The 20,140-nt window shown below is 41.4% G+C and overlaps 1 protein-coding gene across 1 annotated transcript; it reads left to right on the top strand.

Annotated features, from left to right (window-relative positions):
- The first annotated feature begins 918 nt into the window (after window positions 1-918).
- dnaaf10 (dynein axonemal assembly factor 10) lies at window positions 919-10,536 on the top strand. The gene is made up of 8 exons (XM_084076834.1): window positions 919-1,174; window positions 1,843-1,943; window positions 3,046-3,176; window positions 3,915-4,016; window positions 6,258-6,373; window positions 7,281-7,415; window positions 9,477-9,574; window positions 10,264-10,536. Exons 1-8 carry the CDS (start codon window positions 989-991, stop codon window positions 10,469-10,471), a joined length of 1,077 nt encoding a protein of 358 aa, XP_083932960.1. The 5' UTR covers window positions 919-988; the 3' UTR covers window positions 10,472-10,536.
- Window positions 10,537-20,140: the final 9,604 nt, after the last annotated feature.

The raw sequence follows: 20,140 nt of genomic DNA, 5'->3' as shown, positions 1-20,140 counted from the left end.
GCAGCCAGGGTCTATGAAAACGAGCCCAAGTACTTTATAAACCATTGGCTATTTTAAAATAGCAGATCAGATCTGCTGTTTTCAAAAACTCTTGCAGTAAAATGGGCAATATTTTGAATATTTTTTTAAAACATTCTAACAACACAAATGAGCTGGTGGCACAAAACATTTTCATGGAAATATTTGAGAACCACTGGTTTAAATAATAATTGAAAATGTGGAAACAAATAAGCCTAAATAAGCTAGCACACTTTAGAAACAAGCTCACAAAACTGCACCTACCAATTTTTACAAAGCAACTTCACAGAACAATAAGTCCAAAGTCGCTTATAATAAGCGACATGGCAACACTACCGAGGAAGCAACTTCACTTCCGCCTGAAATATAACAAAAGAATATCTAAAAGAACGGCTACTGCAAACAATTGTTTGATTATTATGTGTATTGTTATTCAATTGATTGTAAATAACTTGTTAGACTAATTTGTTTGTACGTATTTGATACTTGATTTTTATTTTATTTTAAACTATATCTGATCAGGCCAATGTTGGGACAGCCCAGCGTTGCCATGTCGGCTTATTATAAGCGACTTTGGGCTTCTTTTTCTGTAAAGTTGCTTATTTTGGGCTTGCTGTGTGTGTGTAATGTTGTTTAAACAAGTCTTTCGTAAACATTTTCATGTCAAGGACAAAATAGCAGATCTCAAGCTTGTAGATCGGCTATTTTCAAATAGCCAATGTATATAGCACATGAGCCCTTTAAACCTACGGGTATATAGTAGGTTTAAAGGGCTCATGTGGCCTAGTCGCTTCTTTTGGGCTTGTTTTCATAGTCCTGTTTGCTTGTTTCTCCCCCAAAACCTGGCAACACTGCCGTAGAGGGGTCTTTCGCGTCACGTTTTATTTTGGCATCTCGTGAAACAAAACATCAGCATTTTAGTTTTAGGGGAAAGAAAATAGAAAACATTCCCCTTTTCTTACAGCCAAAGATGTCAACGCCATTCGAAAAGCCCCAGATCATTGCACACATACAGAAGAGTGTAAATTACACTGTTTTTGACACTAAATGGATCCCTTGCAGCGCCAAGTTTGTCTGCATGGGGAACTTTGCCAGAGGGACTGGAGTGATGCAGATATATGAGGTGCAACATGGAGAGGTTCAGCTGGTCAAGGAGGTAACCTAAACCTACTTACACTTTTTATTTGTATTAACGTTTTGTATTCCACATTTAACAACGTACATTTATTTACATTTTTTTAATTTATTTTTTTTGTATTCCAAATTTGACAACGTAAATGTATTTACATTTTTTTTTATTAATGTTTTGTATTCCGCATTTGACAACATAAATGTATTTACAACTTTGTATTTATTAATGTTGTGGTATTCCTCATTTGACAATGAGAGTATTGCTAGCTAAGGTCGAGTAGTCACGTTTCCATAACAACCGATAACACAACGATACCCTAACCCCCCCCAACCCCAACCCCTCCTCACACACACAGCACACATCAGGCCTGCCAACATCCGACGCACACGCACACGCACACACACACACACACACACACACACACACACACACACACACACACACACACACACACACACACACACACACACACGAATTGCATTCATTGTATTACCACTACCCACGTAAAATCGTCATCATGTTGTTAGTGTTATGTAAAGTATAGCTTTAGATTTGGATCATGCACTTTACTGGAATCCAGTTGCAAGAAAATCTGTTCTATGAAGTATTTTTTTTGGGACCATATTATGGTCAAAAATACATTTGAAATTGAAACATGGAACATATTGAACGCTGACCCTAATGTCTTTCAGGTAGAGAAAGCAAAGCCCATAAAGTGTGGGACATTTGGGGCCACCTCTCTACAACAGAGACACATAGCGACTGGGGCTTTTGATGGCAATCTCAGCATCTGGTATGTACGCACTGTACTGGTCAGAATGTCTTGCCTATGAGCCTAGCCACCAGACATGCTGAAATTGAAACTGCAATTACTGTAATCTCTTTTTTTAAATAATGTTATTTACCAATGCATGTCATTTGATGGAATGTGCACTTTTTTTTCTTCTTTTTTTCACTTTCTCACATGCTTTTTAATAATGAAACATATCTTATTGTCTTGCAGGGTTGGGATCAATTCAGTTTAATGAATTAAAATGTAGGCAGAGATTCTGGTTTTCATGATAAAGGGATTTGACGTAAGACTGTAAAATGAGTTGAATAGTGCACAACCTTTCTTTATGTGGTAAAAAATATATAGGTCCTGGCACCTAGGCTCAGTGTAGCCTGACAGCGTGTCGCGGGTTCGAGTCCCGATTCCTGCGGCCTTTGCTGCATGTCACTCCCCATCTATCTCTCCCCATTTCCTGTCAGCTTACTGTCCTGTCAATAAAGGCATAAAAGCCCGCCCCCCCAAAAAAAAATAGATAAATAATATCCTCCGTATTTGAATTAGATTGTCCACTTTGTGATTTTCCTGAATTGAAAGTCAAGTGACCATTAGTTTAATCAGAATCAGAATCAGCATTATTGTCACATCACAAGTTTACAAAAGTAAAAAAAAAGTGGGTGTTAGCACTAATTTGGAATTAATTGAAAAGACAGAAAATCAAAACTGTCCTCTTATGACCTTTAGGTAAGCCTTCAAGGTTTCCATGGTTTAGAGCAGTGGTTCTCAACCTGTGGGTCGGGACCCTCAGCGGGGTCAATTTAGGGACTTTAATACCTTTTTAATACCTCAACAAAAACAAAAAAAACAACAAAAGACCATTACTGCATCAAAAGCAATCAACAAAATATAGACTATTTTCACAATATTTATCTGTGGAACCGAGTCAAACTAGATGTAATGCCTCAACTCCTACAATTACAAGTGCTTGTCAGGATGGGGGGTCCCCAGTTCAAATATGATTATTTTTTTTGGGGGGGGGGGTCACAGCCTGAAAAGGTTGAGAACCACTGGTTTAGAGAGTCTATTTCTTATGTTAAATATTGTAATGCAAGCCTCTTGTCCACAGGAATCTGGAAATGCCGGACACCCCTGTGTACTCTGTGAAAGCTCATAAGGAGATCATCAACTGTATAGATGGTGTTGGAGGCTTGGGGATTGGGGATGGAGCCCCGGAGATAGTCACAGGAAGCAGAGATGGTAAAAAACATTCAATCCTAAGAAAGGCTCGTCTTTTACTGTTGCGGAAATCTCCAGTGGTGTGAAGTAACAAACTCAAGTACATGTACTCAAGTACTCTACTTTACACTACTTAAGTAAAACATGTGCTTCTTCCATCACTGGTTACATTACATTTTTTATTTTCCCTGGTTTCACGCACACACACACACACACACACACACACACACACATCATCACACACTTATCATCAGAACTCCAAAAATGTTGATACTGATTGGCATTTTGAGCATATCACACCAAGCTTTCAATGCCCATGGAAGAGGGTCGGGAATAAATTATCATCTTCATTTGGAAGGAACAGAATGACACACTTAAAGTAGATGATTGGTGATAATAACCACGATGTTACTGCCTCTTTTGCTTGATTGAGTGTCAGGAATGTATTCCAGGTATGGTAGTGATCTACTAGGAATTTGGCACGGCTGTGCTGACTTACATCTGCAGCAGCAGATGTGTAGTCATACACAGCAAAATGAGCGTTAATCTTGAATTGTCAATTTGTACACTTTCATAGTTAAATTAATACTTTTTTCTTTTTTTCCTGCAGAATAAAATGGCAGCGATTAATGTAACATCCTAGTGCAGAGCTCATATTGTTTTGGAAAGTGTATTATGTCCAAAATATCACGCACGGTCTGATGATTATACAGCAGTTGTAATGACAGATTTGTGATGTAATGGGGTCTTTGCTTATAGGTACAGTGAAGGTCTGGGACCCCAGGCAGAAAGACTCACCTGTGGTTATCATGGAGCCCGTGGAGGGCGAAACCAAGAGAGACTGCTGGACTGTTGCCTTTGGTACGTAAAAAACATTTTTTTTATGCCAAATGTGTATGTTTTTGCCCATGGACCCCATTTGAAAAGCTTGTGTGCCAGGGGAACCCCCATACGATAATTGACAATATTTGTCAACATTTTTTGAAAATAGCACATCTACAAGCTCACAATGCCTTGCATCATGAAATGTTGTGATCTTGTAGATTGGCTATTTTCGTATAGCCAAAAAACAAAATAATGCCCAAGTGTTTAAATTGTTCCTCCTTTTGCTAGGGACCCTCTATAACCCTCTCACGGACCCCTGGGGGTCCCCAGACCCCACTTTAAGTACCAGTGGTAAAAAGAATACCTTGCACAGCCAAAAGTACTTGCGTGCATATCTAGATGGCATGCCCATCTTTTATGTACGATATGGGTCGAGGAAGTGGGTCAAAATTGCTCCTGCTCTGAATTCACCAAATTCCCTGACCCACTTTCTACATTTTCCACACAGATTGCCACGGCTCTCGTTCAAATAGTACTACTACTTAGTGTTCTTTATGTTTGACGTATAGCAAAGCTTTCCATCTCAGTAAAGTTGGTGTCTGTCATACAGGAGGAAACTTGGTCGCCTACAGAACATATGGAATAACTCATCCTGTTAGAATCGGAAATGATTTTATGGAGTTCTCTTAAAGGGATAGTTCACCCCCAAAATGACTTTTTTTCTATCGATTAGTCACCCCATGGAGACTGGAATTCATGGATATTTTTTTGTTTTTTTTTGCAATCCTATAAGCCAATAATTTGATGACACAAAGAGTCTCCTTTGTGTTTGGCTTAGGAATGCGACAAAAACAAAAAAAAACTGGGTGAACTATACCTTTAATAAAAACGTAATTTGAAGGAAGAGACAAATGTGTGGGATTGTCTTTGCATGTCAAAGCAATATTCATAGATGTATTCAACACTGTCAAACAGTTTTTCAGAAAGCAGGGTGTTTTACTTTTCGAATTGTCAGAATAACATCAGCAACTTATCTTGTTATTTAAATACGGACGGTACTGAGGCGACAGGAACTCACATGGTACAGTAAGTGCAAGAGAACAGTGTAGGGATGCATATTACTGAATGCATTTAGGCAGTGTGGCTTGCAGTAGGTCACCATGAAATCATTCTACTGAGTATGATGGAAACCCATCAAATAGATTTTCAGTTGTTGGCATTCTTCCAGATTCTCTGAAACACTGGGGTTTGGATGCTTTTTATGAAGCCAAGCTAAATTAAAGCCTTCCTTCCTGTTCTTTCAACACCACTGAAAATATTAGACCCTGTGTGGATCAAGCTTGATGTAAGCATGTACATTTACATTTTATTACTAAAGGACATTGGCAGTTGCTGGTATTGAACCCATGACCATTTAGTTATAGCGTCGACCCTATAATTGTAGGCAACGCTACCTGCCCTGTTAGTATATTACTTAGTATACTGGGTGGTTTTGTTGAGCACGTGAGCCTGATTTATATGGAGCGGCTGTGTTTTTGAGCTCGTAGATCTACTACTTTAGAAGAATTTGTGAAAATGTATGTAAAATTATCACTTATAATGACGAAAATAAGGATGCCAGATTGAATGTGGTTATTGCCATGGTTGAGGCAGCAGGCCCTCCTCTCATCCTCGTCTCTAGCCAAGTGAGGTGTCACCAGTGTGAGACAAGGCCACCATTGCTCTGTAATGAACAATTTTACATCAGTTCATATGAAGGGAACAGGAAACGATCCTCTGATTACTTCTGAGCTGCATAATAATGTGTGTCTGAGAGTATTTCTGACACACATATATTCAATACTATATTCAAACACTAATGTTTGTACTAATTGTTTGGTTAAAGTATTTAGGTTATACAATGATGTACATGGTGGCTCTGCTCAGCCCATAGTCTATTGTCCCTCTCTCCCGCCCATAAACTCTGGTGTTTTATTTTGCTATATACTGTATATTATGCTTATACTGTACTGATACTGTATTGATATGGTTTGTGTTCTTTGTCTAAGTTGCTGGTCTGCCTACGTCCGCTGCTGTCCCTACATCCAGCTTCATTCTATAGTGTTATTGTATACTTTATGGATACTGTTCCTTTTTTTCTTCCTGTATATGCTCTGTTTCTTACTGCTGTACTGCTGATGGCAACTGATTTTCTCTCACAGGATCAATAAAGGTCTATTTATCTAGACCGTTATTCTAAGATAGTTTCATCTTGCTTTTATGACCCCCTGAATGCAGGTCACGCCTTCAATGACGAGGACAGGTGTGTGTGCGCGGGATACGACAATGGGGACATCAAAGTGTTTGACCTCAGGAATATGTCCCTACGGTGGGAGACCAACATAAAAAATGGGGTGAGATCAACTTTCAGGACAGCTGTGGATAACATGCCATTGCTACTGCCAGATCAAAACCTTGTATTTCCAAACAAGACAAGAGCCTCTAGTTTGAGGGCAGTAAAGTTAATGTTTATCATTAGTTTGCAAGTTTCCCACACAGCAACACTCAATTTCATTGAATTGTATATCACCATTTTATTTTTAGTTTGTGTGCTCGATATGGTCGACGTGCTAGTAACAAAATTGGATATGTTTGGCATATTTAGTATTTCTCTGCTGTTGGGCAGAAACCAGCTACTGTATGTCCAAAATATTATATTATTATTAATACTTTTCAGGAAATTAAAAAAACACTGCCTCGTCAAAGTTGGTATGGTGACTTTATACATTGTCAGATACTTCAATTTGTCCTTATATTATCATCACTTTACCCAGATACAGCTCAAGTGGAGTTAGGAGGTTTTTGACCATTCATTCATTTTTTTTTCATTTGACTTCGTCATTCTAATCAATGATGGAAAAAAAACAGCTATCCCCAAGGTTGGAGTTAGGTGGTTTGACCGACAGTTTGAGGATCCAATCGAGTTAGGAGGTTTAGTCAGAAGTGCTTTTTAAATACTTCTCATTGGTTCAATATTTGTAAAACCCACACACAGACATAAAGGGTGTTCAATAGCACTGATTTATATATTTAAAAAATAAACATTTTAAAATGGAGATAGCTGGTTTCTGCCCGACATTGACGATATGCTATTGTGTGCATACTTTATAAAGTCATTCAAATCAAATGAAAGCATTGACGAGGAGTCCCTCCTGTAAATGTAGTTTAATGACCTGAAGATATTAACCTGAAGAAGTAAATACGAATTTCTTCTTTACAATTTCCTATGCTATCTAAAATGACCTCTTTATTTGTGATCAGGTCTGCTGTGTCGAGTTTGACAGAAAAGATATTAACATGAACAAGCTGGTGGCCACCTCCCTGGAGGGAAAATTCCATGTCTTTGACATGAGGACACAACACCCCACAAAGGGCTTCGCCTCTGTTTCCGAAAAGGTAATCAACCCAGGTGGAGAGAGAGAGAAACCGACAGCCAGACATATGTTTGGCTCCTCTATACGGAAAAGGTGTCCAAGGTTATTTTTCAGCATTTCAGGATACAGAAAAAGAGAGGGAGAGGAGGGGCAGATTTTGTCAATTTTTACAGCTGGAAATGTTTGCAGTCATGTTTGTCTAACGTGCTTCGCAGCCGTGAGGTCGTTGGCCAAAAACGACATTGGCCCAGCGAGGACAGAAAGGTGTGGATTGTTCTGGGAAAATGCAAAGAACACATTTTCACTCGGTTTAGAGCAGGTTGGCCATGCTCGCCAACTGTTGGGAATGTCTGAGAGCAAGATCAGAGACCCGTAGCTCTCCAAATATTTGTCCAATTCCACAGAGCGATAAACAGCCAGAACATCACTAGTGTGAATGAAGACTTATGAGCTTCAATTTTGAAGTTTTAGTCCAAAATGATTTCATACAATGTGTAGCTATCCACAAGTGGCTGGAGGTAGATTTCTTCACCCTGCCTGCAGCAAGGCATGGCAGGGTAGAGTAGCCGGCTCCCTCGTAGTGTGTGTTTATTACCCTGCCTGCATCAATGCATGGCAGGCTTGTTTAAATAACAATGTTGACGTCTCCCTCTCATATTACTTACTTGATCTAGATTAAAAAAATAACTTTGAATGCCGAATCAGATCACAATGTTTGAACCTCTCGTGCAGCCGTTTTATGAGCCAAAAGGCAAAGGATGATTGGAGTTTTTTTTTCTTTTCTTTTTTAAAGGAGTGTGGTCCACTCCACTCCCCTTTTGTGTGTTTCTTTTTAATTTATTTTGAAAGCTTTGAAAGCTGAGAGGGAAACAGTGAATGGGTGGCTCAGGATGAAGACATTGGCAGGATTTGATCCCAGGCCAGCATAGAGTACATGTGGGTGTGGAACCACTCAACCATCAACGGGTGTGTCTTTGTTTCACTTTCATGGCAAAGCTTTTAGAGTTGACCGATATTGAACACATGTAGACTGTAGACTCATTAAACTCTGTTTATAATGGTCCAGCTCTTTCCTGGGCTCAATTCTAATTACTTTATGATTCTGTTGGGATGCCAGTTTGAAAATGTGATGCAGCCCTTCGTTTTTGGCTGCCCTTGTCCCTGAGCTATTCCATCAAACATGCAGCAGTGCAGTTTGGCAGTTGGCATTCATCAGTGGTTCTCAAAGTGGGGTCTGGGGACCCCCAGGGGTCCTTGAGGGGCTTCCCGGGGGTCCGCAGCAAATGTGTTAATATAGCATCAAAATCAGTTTAACCACTTAAACACGACCCTTCGTTTTTTCTTTTACGTTTAGAAAAATTGTGAAATAAACAAAAAACATCCTCTCTTATGGGGTCCCCTAGCATAAAAGCTTATCAAATGGGGCTCTGCGGATAAATACATATCAATTTGGGGCTCCTTAACACATCGTGTGCCAGAGGTTTATTAAAATAGGGTACATCCAGTGCCAGCATATCTTCCATCCACTTACGCTGATATGTTTCGTGCTGTAGAAGCCCCGACGCGGACGTGCATGTAAACAAAGGAGGGTCCCGACTAACGCCTGGAACAATAATATTTCTAACGCCATCCTCCATTGCAGAGTGATCGCCGATCGAAAACGGCTCACTTCCACCACGTTAAAAAGAAATAGGAGATATTAAGCTTTGGAGCGGACGAACGGAAGCATTTTTGACATGGATCCACATCCGGCCTCTCCTTCTTAGAGACTCCTTGAATGATCCCAAAGTTTTGTTAAAATGAAAATGTTTGAGAACCACTGGCATGAATTAAACAGGTTGGAAGAGCTCAAGAGAGTGTACACATTAATAAATAAAAACTGAGAAAATACACTTTTACATCTATTGTACATCATAGGAAGATTGGAACCACTGCGGAGGGTAACAATCTGTGCATAAGATATTCACCTCAAGGCCAAATTCAAGTATTTACAGTTGGATGATGTGGGTGTGGTGTGTGGTCTTCTCTTTAAGATAGGGTTAATAGGTCTGTGCAAGTAAATGATTTTTTCCTGTTGTTTCAGGCTCATAAATCAACCATCTGGCAGGTTAAGCATCTGCCTCAGAACAGAGACATCTTCATGACTGCTGGCGGTGCAGGCAACCTACACCTATGGAAATAGTAAGACCTCTCCACTGTAAAAATAGGCTTTAATTACAGACCAAGTGAAGACATTCAAAGGGTGTCATTCAATAACGTTTTATATCCGTGCTGTGAAAAATAAGAAGCTGTTAACTGAAATGTTCCACACAATATTTCAAAAGTACAGATGAGTCAGTCCTTAACATTGATGTAGGCAGCAGTCTTGAAATGGATAATAATCGGAATGTGTTTAACTTTAATTCTTTAGTTTACAGTATGTGCCACTTATTTTAAAATGGTACATGTATCAATTTGGAAACAAAAGGCATGCAAACTTGTCGCTTTTCTATGAAAATTGCTGCAGGATTCAAAATAGGTCACCTGCATGATTCGTGCAGGTCGATGAAAAATAGTTTTCGGGGGTGGGAGCAGTAATATCAAACATGTTTGACAATTATTATCAGGGTGGCCCTGTGTGAGAAAATCGGAAGACTTAATATTGGACTATTCTGAAATAAATATTTAAGTTCACTAAACGCTTACGCCATTGTACATACAGTGCTGCTCACAACGATGGCATGACGGCATCATTTATTAATGCCACTGTTATGTCAGTTTTATTAACAATGTATTATTGTTTTGGTAGAGCAGGCTGCCAGCGTTGCATCTGCACCGTAACCAGATCCTCCCAATTGACTTAATGGGTTTTGATCAAATCTCCATTCCAGCGAATACCCCGCCCAGAGAATGAAGAAGGACTCGGAGGAGGTGGACATGGGGGTGGCCGGCTCTGTCAACCTCTTACAGAACGTCACTGTGTCCACGCAGCCAATCTCTAGCCTGGACTGGAGCCCCGACAAGCAGGGCCTGTGTGTGTGCTCAAGCTTCGATGAATCCATCCATGTGCTCATCGTGACCAAACTCAACACTGTGTAAAATAAAATAAAAAATAACAATGGAAGACTAAAGGCAGATTCATACTTGGTCGCACAACGGTGTCGCATGCCTGAAATAGCCGATCTACAAGCTTGTAGTTCGGCCATTTTTGGCACATGACACTGTCGTGCAACGGTGCAATGGTGGTGACACCACCATTCGATTGACGGTAAGTCCAATTTCCCACACAAGACACAACCAGAGCCATGGAGATTAGTTGAAAGGACCACCTATCTTTATATAATTGGTCCTCATTAACCCATTAAGACCGGGAACGCAACCACTTTAACCATTATTTTATACTTACGATATTCAAAAATAGCAGTTATGCAAGCTCATAGGGCACTCAGTGCTAATTATTGCTCAAATAAAATGTGTGCAAATATTTGAGACATGAAAAATGTTGAGAACCACTGATATTATAGCAACATAAGTGTTTTAAAAAACTGTTAGGATCTAGAAGACATTTGTAGAATCGGTCTTAATAGATTAATGCTCATTATAAGATGGCACCATTTCTGTCTACTTGCTCTGTGTCTCAGAGGAGGGCTGTGGACAGTTCAGAAACCGGCCTACCAGTGACAACATAGGTAGGCAGATTTGGTAACTTTATTTTGTATTAATTAAAGAACAATCTGCTCTCATACTTATCTCATGTTGAACGCCATCACGGAAATGTTGAAGTATGTTTTGTTTTGTCGTTTTTTTCATCAGCAATGTTTAAGCCTAAATTATCATGGAATATTTTGCTCAAATTATTTTTAGTTCGTTTTTTTTGTCAGTATCTGACGTGTGAGTGTAATACCCTACCTAACTGTAGGATAAACAAACAGTCTGCTTCAGGATCAGTGCCTGTATTACTAGGAGTGGTCCTGTCAAATTGAAAAGCCTCTGGGATGTTGACATCATCTAGCCTGTAATCTATATGATAATATTCTGGGGGTCACAGTTTAATATCTTCGACTGATCTACTTCCATCTTGGTAGGATGTGGCCTCTCTGAGAAAGTAGACTAAAATTCCTCTTTTTGTTGCAATACTTGTTTGAAGTATCAGTTTTGTTTTGTTTCAGATGTTTGTGCTGTTGTTAAAACTGTGATTTTGCATTCATGTTTGACAAGTTTGTTTTAATATTAAACAGACCTTTTCAGAAGTTTGTTGGGTGTTATGTTCTTTTGTTGCAGCCCATATATTGTTTCTGATAAAGTCAGGGCACTGTGAAATTAAGGATTAGACATAATTTACTGGTTTGAGTCTACATCAAAGATATAGAGCATACATAATACCCTTTAAGGTTTATTATTGATTAAAAGTCATGCCTTTCTCATTATCACTCAGTAAATCTTGTTTCAGTGTGGAGTGTTAAGATGTGAGTAGCTTATGGGTTCAAAACGATAAATATGCCCATTAATTCCAGGACCACCAGTGAGATCATGTCCAGCATTTGAACTTGAAGAAGTCCTGGAGATCTTTATCATCCTCTGATTTGTCATGGAGCCCGGCGTACACGCTCTTCAAAAGTCTGGTCATGAATTTTGCATCCAAGGCGTCGATGTATTTCTCTATGCAGACTAGGACAAAGCAGACAGTGGATAATTAGTTAATCTGACTAATGGTTGAGCAGGTGAAGAATTGTAATTAAAACAAATCTAGAGAAATGTAAAATGTCATAAAATTATACTTGGGGAACAGAATGTTACTGAGGAGGTCAATTTATCAATCAATAACTATCAATGCATGGAATCTGTGTGTGAGTGTGTGTGTCAGTTTGGTTTCACACATAACACGAGCACCATCTGACCAATCGACGTGTATTGCAGGGGACCCGCGGGTGTATTGTGCCTTTCGGACCAAATAAAAGGTTGTCCAGAACTGAAATAACCCAAATCTCTGTATTTGTCTTTCTGTCTGTGTCCCATTTAATGCCCATACAGTATTATGGAAATCTCTGTATCTGTCTGTCTGTAATCTCTGTATCCCTTTTATGCCTATGTACAGTAGGTGGCCAGTGACTTTGACCAGTTTCACTGTCAAAACCTTTGTATCATGCATGTCGCACAAACAGAATGCGATGCGTTTTGTTGATATAACAAGTTACTACCACTGCTATAATGGGTGCCACCACTGTTGCAACCATTACAGCCAAACTCCCTCCACTCACCCACGCCCATGACTTTGGCATAGGCGATGAGACAGGGTCCCAGCTGATGGTGGTCGTACATCTCCAACTTCATCAGGAGACGGACGATCTCTCCCGTGATGAAAGCGTCATCCATGCTCTGGTCAGCCGGGGGCTTCAAGGGGTACTTGCAGTAAATCCCCACAGCAGCGAGGGCGTCCGCGGGTTCCAGGAGCTGAGCCAACTCAATGTACGAATCATGGACCTGATCATGGATGAGTGAGTCAGTTGATTTATTGATTAACCGATTCATAAAAATACTGTGACACGCATTGTTCCGAAGTGCCATTGGCCTGATGGACACCATTAAAACTAAGCCTAACTCTAACTCTAACCTCACACTATCATAACATTGTGGGACTATTGGAAAGTCAGAATAAATATTCTTAAACTAGATCTGTCACTAAAGGAGGTAAATTCTCTTAGAGCTCTTGTGATGAGAGCAGAATATACGTGCAATATTGCCATGAACAAATTAATGATGTTATTTCATTTTATTGTTATTTCTGGGCATGTCATAATATGTGAACATTCAGCGACCTATTTTCGGTGAAGACATTTGGTGTGGAGGGAAAAAATAGGATGACGGAACCCAGTATAGACCCCTCTGGGACACCGGTCAGCGAAGTAGGCTATACGGGTGTAAGTGGTTAATATGCGAATCCAATAACGTATTGAACTGTTTCACTCAATGCAAAACATTTAAAACATTGAAATAGGCCACAGACCCGTGGTGCCATGGTGATGACTTCTTGGTAGAGCTTCTTTGCCTTGTCCAGGGAGCGTGCTGAGCGGGAGAGTGCCCGGGCCAGACCCAGCCGAGCCATATGAGACCTGCGGTTCACAGCACTGGGTAAGCTGTGATCTTTGTTCACCATGGCAGACTCTGAAACCGCAGCACTGGGATTCAGTACATGTACATATATGCTTTGTTTAGTGTATTTGATGCGTGATTTCTGTATGTCTCTTGAGGCACATGAGTTGCCCTCTCAATATTTTATACAAATACAGTTTACTTGACTTAAATGCATTTTTATTGTTATCTACACTGTTTAGGGAGCTTGAAGTCTAAGAATATCAACACCTATAATGCTGCAGCAATGTAATATGTATATGACAAAAAAAATACTACTGTAAATACCCTTGTTGGACCTTTAAACTAGGTCTGTGAAACACTTATTTTAATACTTATACATATCTCCTGTATCTACTATGAAGAAGTCAGGTCATAGAGGGATGTTACATCAGTTATGTTATCTCCTGGGTCCTAGAGGTTAGAAATGCAAGCGTGTATCTGTAACATAAGAGGTCGCTGATTTGAATCATAGAGGGGGGTTTGAATCCTAAGTTGATCTTGAACAGCTGCTAGATCAGAGGCCAGCAACAGTCTGTGAGTTCACGGTATCTCTATTCTAATAACGTTCAGTGGTGGAAAAAGTACTCAAATGTTTTAAAAGTATCAATACTGCAATGTAGAAATAGTATTGCTATCAAAATCTATTTTCAAATGGCCGAAGTGTATACTGTAGGGCTAATATTTGTTTTGTAATAATAATCAAAATCTACAAAGTAACTAGTTACTAAAGTTTTCAAATAAATGTAGTGGAGTAAAAGTACAATATTTGGATCCGAGATGTAGTGGAGTAGAAGTAAAAGTATTGGAAATAGTCAAGTGAAGTACAAATACCTCAAAATTGTACTTAAGTAAATGTACTTAGTTACTTTACAGCTGATAACGTGTGTATATGTCATGGGTGTAACTGTGTGAAATGATAAATGAATGTGTTGAAGGGAGTCAGCAAGGCTTGCGTGGATAGAGATCACCAATTCACCATGCAATCTATACATCTGCATACATGGCTGAATGCTATCTGCTGCTTGGAGTGTGTCAGAGTGTGCATGTGAGCTCACTGCAGCCCTACCGTCTGTCCTCTCAGCAGAGCTGGGGTCGCAGTCAGGTCTGGACTTGCTCCGGGAGAGGGTGGTTTTGGTGCCGGGCTTGCTGGGAGGTTTGGCAGCCCCGTTTGCTCTCACTGCCGCTCCACCACGCCCCCTACCGGTGAAGAAAAGACACTAAAATGAATTTAAAAAGTAATAATTGGAGCAAAAGCACTTACTTTTTTTTTTTCAAGCAGTAGCATCATATAACATACATGATTACAGACTGTTTTTAAATATAATTTTTCAATAGAGGTTAATGTATACAAAGGGGCAAAATAATAATAATAATAATGATAAAGTCCTTTAATCTATTAATGTGTTTCACCGACAGTGTCCCCTGTATGAAACTGTAGGCCTACTTCTACTGTGTAGTTTCCAGGTAAAACAGCATGTAGCTATCTATAAATACTGTATGTATTTTCTCCCCAAAAACAACACACTCAGCTAAAACCCATTTTGTGAAAAAAAGAAAAGGAAAAGAAAATGATGCACAAACAACAACAGAAACAATGTGCCAAAACCAGCCTGACCCGCAGCCTCAAACTGTACGGTGACTCACCTGGCGGCGGGGGGCTTGGCAGGAGGCGGAGCAGCCTTGCCTCCCCTCATAGCGGTGGTGGAGGAGGCGGCGGCGGTGGGAGCTTTGGCTGCGGCCGCCACCCATCGACCGGGGCCTCCCTTGCCACGCCCACTTCCTCTGCCGGCCGCCGCGGTGTCGGAAGGCCCCTTCCCTCCCGCCAGTTGGCTGGGTGTCTGCTTGGCATCTTTCCGCCTCTCCTTGTCCAGCCTATCCTGCCACCATTTCTGCTCTGAGAGAGAGCAAGGAGGCGGATATTAATGCCATCACATGGGTTGCAGGACAGCAGCCACACACATGCGCAAAACATTACATTTTAATTCATATTAGAGTCAGCATCGACCACCAAGTATTATTATCTCCTGCAGGACCAACACCCCTGTCTACTATATGGTCCTGGTCTCCTGTGAGGGAAACCATGCATCTACCACTCATTTAAAGGGGAATCCCCCTTTGATCATGGGAGATATTAGGCTTCTGGGCTTCAGGCAGCTCTACTCTGTTACATATACACTGATCTCGTCTCAGCCTCTTTGTTTTCCATTTGATCAGTGCACCAGTGCAAACCAACACTGCATTGCCTCACCGTGCAGCTGGGCAGGGGGTTCTCCGCTCTGAGCCTGGCCCTCCAGCTCGATGCTGGCCCGGAAGCTCAGGCAAGCGTTGGCCAAGGCGATCTTTGACCTGATGGAGTCGGGTTCATTGTCACACTGAGCCAGCTGGGCCAGGCCCAGGATACACAGGGCATGTGCGTCTCTGGGCACGGTCACCACCGCCACCTGGCACACCTGCAAGAGTAGCATGGGTACAGCATGCAGTTGTTACGTTTGATGTGTTATTTTATTTATTTCATCATGCACTGTATGGGGATAGATGTGTTTTTCTGTGTGTCCTGTTCTCAGCACCCAGGGACAACTTACTTGTGACCTCTTGCCATATTTATCAAGTTATTTTATTTTATCACACAGGCAAATTAAAATATACATTTTGTCATAGGGACCTGTGGCTACACATAAAATAATGTTAAGTCTCCGTTATTACCTTCTAATGAACCCACCTTAAAGTCTAATTTCATCACCAAAACATTGTTGCTCCACACCCCATTTAAAATTCATGAATTTCCACCGTCCTACTTTCCATGGCCTTACCCTCTCCTGCATGTCCAGCAGCTCCTGACAGGGGGCGATAGAGGTGAGCCGTGTGAGAGCCATGAGAGCCTGGCTTCTCTTGGCCACATAGACCTGCCTGTCAGTGCCAGCGTTGTCCTGGCTTGGCATCCGATGAATCAGCCTCTGCAGCAGGGCAAAGTGAGCCTCTAACAGCACCCATTCCAGCTGCTGGGTCACCTCGCCACGACACACACACTGGCTCACAGCCTGGGCAGTCAACACCGCAACACTGAAGACAAGGAAAAGGGCATAGAGCTATAGCAGATCTGGGACATGCTCAAAGTCCCGAAGGTGAAATGAAATGCACTTCTCTTTCTCTTGCATCCACCGTGTTTACTGATTAAATATTTAAAAGAAGATCTGTCTACTCCCGTGTCTAAGTGAAGTTATCCAGAGTGTCTTTATCCGTTTGTCCATTACTGAGGGCAGGCTGGAGTATGTCTCTACATTTGTTATGTAGGCCTATGCACTCTTTTCCCCATGTCCCATATCTTTGTTCATAATTATGTGGTGAAGAAGTCTTGACACATCTTGTAACACAAAATATCAGTCCACAGCCAGAATCACATGCTGTATGAAATTGACTTTTGATTATTTAGGCCGATTTGCTCTCTAAAACCTCTCCCAACGTGTAACGTACGTGTGATAGACCTGCTCGGCCATCATGGACTTCTTTGTCAGCACTTTCCGCTGCTGGAGTTCTCCCAGGCTGAGTACGCCGCGTAGGAACTGGGTGTTGAAGCTGGAAATGGGGTCAGATGTGTCCCACTCCATATCACTGCAAGGAAACACAGCCAAGGTCCATGATGCCGATCATCAGGAAGTAAACACATGAACACAGTCTATCTGGAAAAGAGGCTGACATACAGTGCAATGCAAGCATGTATGCCAGATGGTGCACACAGACACACACACACACACACACACACACACATATTATCATGAAAGCAAGCAGGTCTATCACATGTATGTTTCAAATTGTATTCGCTCATGTTATCTGTCACCGTTCTATTAGTATCCTCTTTTAATTGTGTGATTCTTGTCATTTTAATGTGTAAATTGTCCATTTTTGTGCAGCACTTTGCAATAAAAATGCTATATAAATATAATTATCAATGTTTTTATGAACACTAATGCATACACAAGTAACACAGTACAAACATTCTCTATCCCTCGCGCACACACACACACACACACACACACACACACACACACACACACACACACACACACACACACACACACACACACACACACACACACACACACACACACACACACACACACACACACAGACCTTGGTCTGCAGTGCTTGCTGAGGAGGTGTTCCAGTCCCTGTTGTAGGAACAGAGCGGCCTGCTTCTCTGTGGCCTCGGAGGCTCTGCCCTCCTGCTGCAGCAGAGCCAGGCCTGTGTAGAACCTGACAGGAGACATGATGCATGGCACACAGGGGAGCTATAGGTGAGATAGACCAGTGGTACTTCCCAAACATGGGCCGCGGACCCATTTTTATGGGTTGAGAGTAAATATCTCTTTATTTTTATTTTCCTACATTTAGTTTTTTTATATATTTTTCAAAATATTTTCAAAAATGTCTAATATCTACATTTTTCATTTAAAAAGAATGCAAACATTTAAAAAAAGAGAAAATTATTTAAAAAAAAATAAGGTTTAAGAAGTATTGAGAATAGCCAACAGCAATATTTTCACTTGTTTGGGTCCCTGGGAGACAGCAAATGTCTCTGTAGGGTCTCAAGCTAAAACGTTTGGGAACCACTGGACTAGAATACGCTATGGCTACAGCTACTGATACCATTGTCATTGTCTTATCTCCATTCTGATGTATATTGTATACATTTTATGTTTTTTTATTTCTTTTATTTAAGTTGTGGTGCACTTGGTCAACTCCAGTTGGTTTGGGGCGCCCGCTGGCCTAGTGGTCCAGGCGCATACCAAATATAGCCTGACGTCGCAAATCCCGATTCCAACGACCTTTGCTGCGTGTCACTCCCTCTGTTTCCTGTCTATCTCCACTGTGTACTACTACTATCATAAAAGCCCCCCAAAAAACTGCAGTTGGTTTTAAATGTGCTTTATGAATAAACTTTTACTTATCTGACCTTGATTTTTATAAGTTGAGCCACACAACGTGCATGCAAAACTGTATGTATGTACACGTATGTACGGTGTATGTATGTATGTACCGGTACATACATATGTATGTATGTACGTACATACATAGGTACAGTACAGTAGGTAGGTACAGTACGTACAGTATGGTATGTATGTCACTCTGTCTGCAAATGAATTCTAAGAGGGTTCTATGAATGATGAGCGCCTAAAATGCAAGGTTACTGATAATACCAGCAGTCTGACCTGAGTCCGGGGTGCACGGGCCTTAGAGCCAGGCCCGTCTGAAGGTGCTGCAGAGCCTCCTTGCTCTGGCCCTGCAGAAGCAGCAGTCTGCCCACATGGAGGTTGTACTCCCAGTTGTCTGGGCTCAGAGTCCAGGCATCCAGGTACTTCATCAGAGCATGCTGGACACAGTTCTCTGTATCCTTTACGGCTGCACTGCCATCCTGGACGACACAGGGTAGGGGTTTGGTGCAATTTGTAGATGAAATTATTTAAAACCGGGAAAGAATCTGTGTCATTTTTGATTTTCGCAAATACAAGCTCACAGCGCGTCACTTTGTGCCACGCTGCAAGCTTCTACATTTGCTATTTTTACATTTTTGAAAAATCTTGAAAGTGTGAGAACGACTGGTTTAGAAGGCTTTGTAGAAACGGCCTCAGGTCTTAATGGGTTAAAAGAAGAATTGATTTTTATAATAATTCCTTGTCCGTGACGCACTTTTGGGCCCTGAAACCAAAAACGAGGTCTAAATGTTTTTAGAGGCCATTCTCTGATGCCAGCAAGCTTTTCTGTGGGGGAAACAGTGACGTCCAGTATCAAGGCTTTAGTGAAAGTCAGGGACAGTGACTGAAACAGTGACCATGAAGCCTCCTGACTTTATTTTGATGCGTTGACAATGAGAGAGAGAGAGAGAGAGAGAGAGAGAGAGAGAGAGAGAGAGAGAGAGAGAGAGAGAGAGAGAGAGAGAGAGATGAATAGAAAGTGAAAGCGAAAGAGAGGGACAAATACAAAAGGGAAGAGATGGATAGCGAAAGAGAGAAAAGACCAGCATGTAAGAAAGGTAAGAGTGATGAAAAACGAGACGCGAAATGTGAGAGAGATGGAGGGAGAGAGAAAAGAAGAGAGCAGCCCTCTTCCTTTATCTCTCCCTCCATCTCTCTCACATTTCGCAGAAATCACTCAGGCTGCTTATCTTGTCCATGCTCATGAATTCTGCCACTCACTATTCACTATCTCGACAGATCTGCTCTCAGGGCGAGAACGGAAAACAATGTTGCTACTGTTTGATACAACACACCTTTGGCAACACACACACTCCATTTTTAACATTTGTTTCTACTAAGTGTTCACTTGCATGAACAATTCTGAGCTACATTTCTTCCTTTGCATCATTGGAAGACAGTTTTTTACTTGTAACTGTATTACAGCTCTATTCTATTGGATACGATTTTCTCCTCACCTTGCCGGCCTTCTTGGAGAGCCAGAGGTACAGCGTCTGGACTTGGTCGGCCTTGGCGGACAGGCCGTCGTCCTTGAGCTGGCGGTACTCTTTGTCCAGGGCCTGCAGCTGGTTCTCCATGGTGGGCGTGCCGCGGAAGCCGTGGAGCTTACACACAGCCAGGATCTCTTCCTGATACGCCGCCACCTTGGCCTCACTCTGCTCCTCAT

Source organism: Gymnoscopelus microlampas (assembly GCF_963454915.1).
Source record: "Gymnoscopelus microlampas genome assembly, chromosome: 13".
Lineage (NCBI taxonomy): Eukaryota > Metazoa > Chordata > Actinopteri > Myctophiformes > Myctophidae > Gymnoscopelus > Gymnoscopelus microlampas.
The sequence above is the reverse complement of the archived record's forward strand: the minus strand, read 5'-3'. Positions and strand labels throughout refer to the sequence as shown.

Coding starts and splice junctions, on each gene's coding strand:
- dnaaf10 (XM_084076834.1), top strand. CDS start 989: ATGTCAACGCCATTCGAAAAGCCCCAGATCATTGCACACATACAGAAG. Junction 1,175..1,842: donor AGGTTCAGCTGGTCAAGGAG/GTAACCTAAACC, acceptor AATGTCTTTCAG/GTAGAGAAAGCAAAGCCCAT. Junction 1,944..3,045: donor GATGGCAATCTCAGCATCTG/GTATGTACGCAC, acceptor TCTTGTCCACAG/GAATCTGGAAATGCCGGACA.